Source organism: Cuculus canorus, chromosome 6 (assembly GCF_017976375.1).
Source record: "Cuculus canorus isolate bCucCan1 chromosome 6, bCucCan1.pri, whole genome shotgun sequence".
Classification (NCBI taxonomy): Eukaryota; Metazoa; Chordata; class Aves; order Cuculiformes; family Cuculidae; genus Cuculus; species Cuculus canorus.
In genome coordinates, this window is record NC_071406.1 from 35,768,386 (window position 1) to 35,778,161 (window position 9,776).

The 9,776-nt window shown below is 53.2% G+C and overlaps 1 protein-coding gene across 28 annotated transcripts in view; it reads left to right on the forward strand.

Moving 5' to 3' along the window:
* PCBP3 (poly(rC) binding protein 3) overlaps window positions 1-1,321 on the forward strand; it is a 62,093-nt gene extending 60,772 nt beyond the window's left edge. For 25 of the 28 annotated variants that reach the window (XM_054069648.1, XM_054069652.1, XM_054069647.1 and 22 more), the window contains 2 exons: window positions 3-106; window positions 929-1,321. In XM_054069648.1, coding sequence (XP_053925623.1) covers window positions 3-106; window positions 929-1,017 — 193 coding nt within the window. In that variant the 3' untranslated portion in view covers window positions 1,018-1,321. The remainder of the gene's footprint in view (window positions 1-2; window positions 107-928) is intronic. The other 3 variants (XM_054069678.1, XM_054069675.1, XM_054069658.1) reach the window with 2 other exon arrangements.
* Window positions 1,322-9,776: the final 8,455 nt, after the last annotated feature.

Consider the following 9,776-nt stretch of genomic DNA (forward strand, 5'->3'; position numbering starts at 1 on the left):
AGGCTGAAAGGTAACGATTTCAAGATGCACAGGATGGCACAGCGCATCTTTAAACACAGTAATGCTCAGAGCAGGGTTTGGACTGAAAAAAAGCTCATGTGTTCAGGTACCTGGGATGCAAGATTCAGCCTGTGATGCTCATCCCCTTTGCTGGGGCAGCCTGGGCCTGCATGACCATGGCTCCTTGTTGGTCAAAGCATGGGCAGAGTACGCTTTTTTCCCCGCTCAGTGCTACACCAAGCACAAAATCTACTCACAGGCTTTCTGCTGTTCAAAGGAAGATGTGGGGCAGGGGTGTGCGCCCTGCCCCAGTGCTCCTCTCCTGGCTGCTGGCTCCTGTCCATCACCCCTTGCCCTCTGATGCACTCACTCTTGCCCATCACCCACAAACATTGCTGCCCGGGCTGCCTGGGGCCAGCATCACCAGATCTCCTCATTTATCGTCCTCAACATTTGGGGGACAGAGAGAGAGGCGGGGGTGATACCTCGTCTGGGGACACCCACAGCATGCGGTGCAGAGTTGAGGCATTTTCTCTGCACAAAGCCCATGGCATTAGCACTTTTGGTTGGCTCCTCTGAGGCTCACAAAAAGCCACTCTAGGCACCCAGGGAAAGCACTCAAGGCAAATCTTGCAGCACACCAGGCAACCACCTCGTCTCACTGGGCAGCACAGTGTGCTTTGCGTAGAATGTGTTTGGGTGTGAGCTCCAGTGGCAAAGGGAGGTTTGCGTTGGTGTAGCTGAGCTCAGCCTGGGCACAGGCTTACCCAGGGGTGCGGGTGATTGGCATCAGGCTGGAGTGTTGCTCAGAGCATTGTGTGGGGTCACATATCTGTGTAACCCAAGACATGGCTGGGACTGGGAGGGGGAAGCAGTGATGTTGGAGCCTTGGCTGAACCCTGACGATCTCCCTTGGCTGATCCCCCAGCTCTCCAGACCCTGATCCCCATGGGAGGAACACCTTCACCGCCTGACCGGAGCGCCGCAGTGGACGTGGTGCCAGTCGCTGATGCTTGAGACTCCCCTGAAGATGCTGCCAGCTTCCCGTGAGCTTCTCCCTCTCCTCCGTGGCACCCTTCAGGCCAGCTGCCCAAAGCCCCCTGCCCATGGCTGCACAGACCCTGCTCCCTCGGCTGTGGTATGGGGCAGCTCCAGGACAATGGGGCTTGAGCAGCAGCTTGCAGGACAGCAGCTTGCAGCCAGCGTGCAGCAGTACCTCCTTCTGCAAGCATTTCCCCGTTGCCCCTCTCTGCGCTTATTCATCACCCCTTGCCCCAAGCTACTTTGCAATGTATTTCATGGCTTATTTGTGTAATTGCAATAAAGCTTTTGTTGCTTGAAGGACCCTTGATGGTTAGAGGGAGGAGGTTGGGGTGAGACCAAAAAGGGGGTCCCCAGTGGGTACTCACACTGCTCTTCTGGCACAGCCTTGTCTTGGGAAGCAGGGCAGCCACAGGGAGAGTGGTGGGGCAGCCCGACAGTGCAGAAGCCTCTTTCCCCTGGGAAGGGTTAATGTGGAAGCCTGAGCAGCAAACCACTACCGGCTGGAAAAAGGGCCTCAGAGCCCTGGCTCTGCTCAGCATCAGGAACTGATCCTGCACGAAGCAGGGCTGCCAGGAGGGGAGGAGGAGTGGGACAGGGAGAGCATTGCAAAGAATGTCCAGATCTTTACCCGAAGGCAACGACGGCCGGGATTCATTATCCATTGGGAAACGTGTTTATAGAAAGCGTGAGTCACTGCTGGGCCCCCGGATGGGAGCAGCCCAAGACAGAGAACGCCAGCAACTGGGATGGGGTCTGGGCTGCCCAATGAGCCCTGCAGAATGGCAGCTCTCGAGTCAGCTCCCCTGGGCTGCCACACATGAGCCCCAGACCTTGGAGCAGACCCAGCACTATTTTGGGCCACATCAGGGTATATGCTTTCTCCGGGATGCTTCATTTCTCACTTGAGAAGCAATGTCTGAGCGCTGTCCCTCCCTGCCAACTGATCAGCCCCAGCAGAGGCTTTGCACGCCCATTCATACCCACCCATGCCTACGTGCTTGGGTAAAGCCAGCCCTGAGCAGGGGTTATCACCCTGTGATGATCAGAAATGGAGCTGCCAGCTCACCCCCCTGCTCTCTGCCTAGCACCCTGATGCAACTGGGAGTCTCCATCCCCAGTGAGTCCATCCCCGACGCTGAAATGCAGCCAGGCAGCCAAGAAAAAGCAGCACTGCCTGCTTGAACCTTTGCCCTGTGGGGAAACAAAGGCAAAAATGCCCATTTTGATCTTTTTCTCCATTTGGAATTGTATTTTCCAGAGCGCACGTCACCCCTGCTGCCACTTGGCCCTGCAAAGGGGCGGCAAAGTCTGTGCCATCCCTGGTGGTCCCTTCACTGGTGACCAAGCTCCATGGCCAATTGCACTGTCAGCCTAGAGATGTCACAGACACTCTAAAGGCATCAACCTCAGTCTGGGGATGTCTCAGTCAGCTCGTAGTCAGCATTATGGGCCCATGGTGCAAAAAACGTGCTCATTCCCACGCCATCCCAGCATCTGTACCTCGGAGCGTTCCCAGCAGGAAAAGCCACCCCTGCCAGCTTGCAGGAAGCAAGGGAGCTTCCACAGTGAAAAGTCATCTGGCATCATCCTTAAAAGTATGCTGTTATCTTGTCTGGGATGTGACTTTGCCTAGAAAAAATCTGTTGGATCCTGCTCTCCTTCACAAATCTCTTTGTTTTGGATGAGCTGACATAGCAAAGGCAACACTTGCTGAGGACTGAAGATGCACACTGCTACCCATGCTGGCTGCTGAGGTGCCAGCATCCACCTCAGCTCAGGCAGGCAACAAAGCCACGCACAACATACAGTTCCAGGCCTGGCATCCACTTCTCACTAAAATCCAGGTTTTCTGGGTTTCTTCTCCCTCAGCAGTTTCTCTAAGCTCTGGCTTAGAGAAAACCCTCTATCCCTGCTTCTGTCCCATTCCTCAAAGCAGCACCACCATGGAGACTCTCCTGAACTGAGATGTCACCAACTGAGAGCGATGCTCTGGGGAACACAGGCTAGCCTGCCTCAGGGCTCCTCTCCCATCTCCCCACAAGCCACAGGCCATCCATGAGTGCCTTGCGTGGCAGTGCCAGGGAGACGCTGCCAGAGACAGAGACGGCACAAGGTGGGAACAGCCAGTGGAGCTGTGAGTGCAGACACCACAGGCACAGCCCCAAATACTGCTGTCCACCCACAGGACTTGAATCCCTGCCCAGGCTAGAGAAGCGGGATGTGGAGGGATGATAAACAACAACATCCTTCACCAACTTGCACTGGCTTTTCCTCTGCAGCGTGCATCAGCTGAAAAGCAAAGCACCTGTGCCCCTGTGAAGGCATTAAAGGATGTAGATTCCTCTACCTCTCCCCATTGCCTCCACCCTCTGCAACAGGGAAGCTGGTTGTAGTTCTTACTTGGTAGCTTCCTCCTGAGAGGGTGAGAGTTCAGAGATTTGAAATAGTCTGTTTACTTCTGGCTGTTCCTTTTAAAAAAATGGAACAGTGAAGGAGAGATGCTTATCTTTACAACCTGCTGGGATTTCCCTTGCTGGGGGCCTCTGGTCTGCGCCTCTGTAACCCCTGCTTCTCCTCCAGGCTGAAGTGCCTCAGTCTCTCTTTGTATGCCCTGTGCTCCAGCCTCCTGGCCTGGTGTCTTTTAAAAGGTGGCTGCTCCTGTTCCTTTGCAAGGCGGGCTGTGCTCCAGCTCTCCTAGGCAGGGTGCGTGTCTGCAGGACCAAGGGCTGTCACCCAAAGAGTTCTGCTGCTCCTCAGTGGTGCCCCTGAGGGACAGCTGTCTTCCCTGCTTCTCTTTCAGCTCAGCATCATCGCTGCTGTCTCAGCCACAGCTCAGCATGGAGCAGAAGTACGCTTGAGGACAGAAAAATGGCTGGATGGTTTACATTTGCTCTTCATTGTCTGCAAAAGAGCCAAGGAGGATGCTTGGCACTGCTTGAAGTGGGCTGGGAAGGCATCCTTGCTTAGAGGGGTATCTGACTTGTTTTATACTTCTAGGAAAAGGCTGTAGGCTGGATCTGGCTCTGATGTAAAGAGAGCTCAGCTGCAAGCCTTGCTGCATCCTGACACTGCTCTCAAAGGGCACAGCCACCCCAGAAGTTATGGGTTCTGGAGTGGTAAAAATAATGAGCATAAATGGTGCATGTTATAAAAGACTGGGAGCAGAAACAGCCTGTGAAGAAGCTAACAGGGACCACAGGGAGTCTGCCAGACGTGCGAGTTCCTGGGTTAAGGTGGATCATCCCCCGGGAACAGCATTAAAATGGGTCAGGTTGGCTCTGAACTGCACTGTGAGGTGAAGCCAGCTGAGGTATCTTATCTGGAGGGTATCCAAACAGCAAGACAGACCTCTGTGCTTCCCAGGGCTTTGGGATTTGGTGCCTGCACTGGCAGAAAATGAAGCCATGATCAAGGGAGTGGAGGGTGCTTGAGAGCAGGAGGAACTGAAATGAAAGCAATTAGGGGTGGTCTTTTGGCTCTCCAGAAGAGGTGAGCTGTGCTATAAAACCACTGCAGCTTGAAAGGTAAGACAAGGTGGTGGAAAACCAGCAAGGAGTGGAAGGAAAAACACAGCATCTTGTGAGCTTTGGGGATTTTGCTGTGTGGCTTCAGGAGAGGACTGCCAGCATTGTGCCACCCATTCAACCTGGGGCTTGCTGGGACCAGTCCTGGGTGCTGTTAGGCACCAACAAGCTGCAGAGCATCCAAAGGGATGCAAAGAGGGGGCTTAGAAGTGGCGCTGCAATCCATGGCAGGGATAAAACACATTTTCTATCATGGTAGCTCATCTCTTTGCAGTGTGGTGACTTAGGCTGGTTTGGCTTCTGCAGACTGTGGAGCAGGGGAACCTTGTGTCACCACCCAATGTGCTGTTGGGAGGGAGCCAGTGCTTCCAGTCCCTCCAGCTGAAGCCAGAACTCTGTCTGGTGGCTGCTTGGTTGTTCCTTGAGCACCCAGTTCCTCCCTTCCCCAGGAAGATGTGCTTTGCCCAGCCCAGCAAGCGTGCTCTGCTCCCTGGGAATCACCCAAGTGATGCATTTTATTGCCAAGGGATGGAAAAATATTCTCCACCCAACTGCTGGAGGGGCTAGTGCGTGTTTTTCCACCCGTTTTTCATGCTGTGCCAGCTGGCTGTGCTCTACGATGGCTGTATGGGAGAGGCAGGCACTCAGTCCCCTGCCCCAGCAGCCGTGTCCTGGATCTGGGGTTGCTGTGTCCCGGGGTGCTGCTGACACCACGTGGGCTGGCAGGAGCAAGCATGGCTGCCTGTCAAGGGCTCAGCCAGGAGACAGCAAGCAATGGTGCTCAGGCATCAACACTTCCCATCATTGCTTCTTGAGCTTTGTCAAAAAACCAGACCCAAGTGCAGGTTTTGTTTTCCCCTAGAATGGGAGAATAGTGCAGATGTTGCTGATCTTTCTGGTTTGGGCCAGTTTTATCCCCAGCCATGATGCTCCCAACAACAAAAAACCTACGCTTTGGACTATTTCCATTTTCTGAGTGTTAGATGTAGGTTTTTCCCTGGAGGAAAGGGGAAAAAAAAAGAGCCCTGAAAGTGAGTTTTGCTTTGTTTGCTTTCAAGTCTCTGTGGTGGGGCAAGGGGAGAGGGTGTGACCGTGTCCCCAGGAAAGTGTGGGGAGGCCCATCCTGGTATTCCAAATGTGTGACAACCCTGCATCCCACGGCACCCCTGCAAGGAGAGGATCCCTGGGAATGCTAAGGGAGGCAGAAAAAGGAGCCTGAAAGAGTTATCTCCTCTCCTCCAGCTCCCACATCGCATCCACAGCATCCCCTCTCGCTCCACCCACTCATCTTTCCTAAGAAGCCGAGCCAAGCTTTCCCACAGACCCAGACAGCTATTAGAGAAATATTATTACCAGATGGTTTGTTTTTTCCATAGGAACAGAGGCCAGTGTGAGGTAACAGGGAAAATATTAACCCACCCCACCCCACTCTGGGAGTGGGGTTGCGTCTTTATCGGTGAAGCTGTACCATGTCCTGGCTGCACCGGAATGCAATGGGTCTGCAGAGCAGGGCGGGAGCGGGCATTCACACCCCGTGCATGCCAGATCGGTGGGGTGGCTAGAAGTGCCTCCTTGGACCAGTAGTGGCCTGGAAAGGGAAGAGCATGTGGAAGAGCTGGAAGGGATAGAAGGGTCCCCCCCAGGCCAGCTTGAACTGGTAGGAGCAAAGTCCAGCTGGCAAACTGCGCAGCAGGGAAGTTCACACCAGGTCAGATGAGCCAGCGATTCAAGCAGAGGAGAAGCGCCACATCCTGGATGTCTTGCCTCTTGCAGGGTCAATATGAGCACTAGGCAAACAAAGGTGACGAGGTGCCACTTACAGTAGGGATGTCAAGGTAGATGCTGCACAGCATGGGTTGGATCCCTCGCTGGGTGTCTTTGCAGGTGGAGTGGATGCAGGACTGTCCTCCAGTGCTGCTGAGCACACTGTGCCCATGGTAGGATGCTTGCAAAGCATCCGCCTATGTTGGCAGAGCAGCTGCTGCTATGCTGGGAGAGGTGACACTTTCCTGCTTGGAGGGGTTTCTCCATTGCTGCCTCCTGCAGAGCTCTACTATGGGGAACTAAATTATCATGTGCAGAAATGCCACAAGCCACAATCTCTCCAGTGGGGTTTGTGGTTGGCACAGTTCTTAGCTCAGACCACAGCTGCTCCCATCATGTGGGACTAAGCAAAGAGATGGGGCAGCCAGCAGGGACACAGCTGAGCCATGGGTAAGCTGGGTCATGCACCTCGAGGGGCCAAGGTTCTATAGCCAGCCTGGGAAAATGCAGCCCGTGATCACTCCATGTTAATCAAAGCAGATGGAAACCTCTCATAGCAAATGCCTTCACCATCCCAACCACTTAGTATGTCCTGGGTGCTTAGATCCTGGGGCAGGGAAGGTGATGCAGCCAGTTGTCGGGATGGTGGTGTGATTCATGTGGTTGCAACCAGGGAAATTACAGTGCTCATTAGTTGTGGTATCTCCCAGGACGGTGTGAGAGGACAAAGTAGTCCCAGCTGCAGAAGATGGAGTTGGAAACGTGACACTCAGTCCTTCCCTGCTTTCCAAAGCACCCTTTGGTTATGAGTGTGCTGGTGGGTTCAGTACTGACTTTTCCCAGAGGAATTCATTTCAGCTCATTTCCATATTTCCTATAGAAGGAGTGTTTTCTATTTCTAAGTGGACTTGATTAAAGGGAAGGAAAGGTTGCATGAAAGATTTAATAGCAGAAAAATGCAGCAAACTCCTCCTTTTCTTAATCTCTGGGAGGAGAGTAGGCAAAAATTCTGTCCCAAGTACACTTCTTCCCCAAACCCCAGTGTGGTCTGGAATTGGACTATAAGTTCTTTTCTTGATCTGCAATGCAGTGTTTAGGTCTGGGACTTGGGATAGGGAGTTCTTGTTCCTGGGGCATGCAGACACCGTGGAGGGGCTCCCCTTGCCAATCTCTATGGCACTCTGGAGGGATGCCGGCCCCACACAGGCAGGTGGAAGGTGTCCCCAGCTCCTCAGGGACCTGACGTGGCAGAGCCATCGGGCTCAGTTTCCCTGCCCTCTTCTGAAGAAGAAAGGAAAGGGGATGTCCTACACAGGCAGGTGTCCTTACATTTCAGGTACAGTGGCTTGTCGCTAGACCCAACGTTTGCAACACCCCTGAGGTCAGCCTGCAAACCCCTGCTCAGCTGTCAGCGTGGATATCTAGGATACCAGGCCACACTTTTCCAAGGAAATGGCCATTCAGTGACCCAGGGATGCCCCTGTCTGCTGGCCCTGATTTAGCACCATGGACCTGGAAAAGATAATGCCATAAAATTCTTCCGAAGCGGGACACGGATCCAAGCCGATGGTCTAGTAGCAGGGAGGATGTGCCTGGGACATTGGACCTGATAATAGCCCTGGGGTCCCTGGTGGGGTGGGGGAGCCTTGCTGGCTCCCTGTGCCTGGGTGCACAGGGGCTGATGGGCTGCAGCTCTGTGGACCCATATATGGTCATCAGGCGCCTTGCACAAGCCCTACCGTTATCGCTAAATCTTTGCTGGCGCAGCCATCTGGCCTTCAATTTGCAAGGCTCTGTGGAGCTGCCAGACTGTTCCTGAGATGGATGTGAGAGGGCAGGGGAGGGATCGGCATTTCTGCTGCTCGGGGTGATTCCCTGGGAAGGAGGGGGAGAGAGGAAGAAATAAAGCAAAGAGGAAATGTCTCTGGTGTGCAGATTCACAGGATGCCCCTGCTGAGCTGATTCGTGAAGACAGATCCCTTCCCCGCACCCCCCTTCCTGGGAGCCTCTGGCTGGTTTTCAAAATCCCAGGTGAGCTCCTTTGTGGGAGCCCCAAGGAGGATTTTGGGAGAGCCAAATCAGCTCTGATCCCCTGTGAACTGTCACGCAGCAGGATTTGTCCTTGGACGTGCTTGCTTTCTAGGAGAGCATGTTCAGTAGGTTTGAGGTGCCTTGAAACTTCGCCTTTTGGTGTCCTCATCTCCTGGTGCCACCAGCACAGCTTTGAAGAGCCCACCCATCTCTATGCCTGAGTAATTATTGACACCAGCCAGGTTCACACTGGTACTAAAGCATTTTGGCTGGGGTAAAAATGCTTTCTTCAGCACAAAAAAGACTTGACTCTTTTGGGGCTGGGGTGTCTCTTCCCGCTACCAGCATGCACAGGGTTTTGTTTCACATTTTGGTGTCACCCCTGATGCTGTCCAGCCTCCCCCTAAGGAGGAGCCCTGCTGGTCTGGCTGCCCCTCAGCCAAAGCACATGCCAACCTGAGGCTCTCCAAAGGCCTGGAGGAGTGCAGGGATGCTCAGCAGCAGTCCTGCCCCTCCTTGGGACCACCAGTTTCTTTTCTTTCCTTTGTTTTAACGTCATCTTCCACAGATGCGTTGGCATGAAAAAGTGCCTGTTGTGCTGTTTGGTTTATGAGGTTTCAGTTCAGCACAGCCATTTGGATTTTTTTTCCACTGACTTTGGACGTTGTTTATCCAAAGAGCCACTGTTTGATGCATCTGCCTCAACACTATGGACAGTCTCCTCCACTGGTGTAATTTGTAATCAGTGGAGCTACAGGTTTTTTTTAGTGCTAACTGATCTCAACTTGAGACAAGTTCCTAAAGCCTATGATTTTTTCTCCTAATCATTTGCACAAAAATGCTGCCAGAGTAGTTGTGTGTGAAAGGCAGAGTGATGGAGGGAGCAGCCAGCCCTGCTGCGCGGCAGGTCTCCTGCTGCCTTCATGCAACCAACTTGTATGCGAAACACATACTGGCTGGGTTGATGCTGTCGAGTCTTTGTCCCTTGGAGCCATCCTGGTCGTATGCACTTCCACAGGATGCTCTGCCTGGCTCAGATCAAGCCCCTCTCTTAGTTTCATGTCAGCTTTCAAAGACAAGATGACTCCTTGGCCTGGACAACCCATCTCTTTGCTGTTTAATGACAGTTTTGTCATGTACTTGTGGAAGCAAGTTACAGCTGCACCTGCAGCAGGATCTGCCCCTAGGTATTTCGCCTCTCTGCCTGGCAGCAATTAATTCTCCCACTCATTAATTCTAATTAATGATGAGGAGTTGGCAGTGCTTGCTTCAGGGAGTGCAGGGATTGGACGAGGGGCAATGGTTTTAAGCTGAAGAGGGGAGATTTAGGTGAGATATTAGGAAGAAATTCTTCATTATGAGAGTAGTGAGGCACTGGCACAGGTTGTCCAAAGGAGTCATGGATGCCCCATC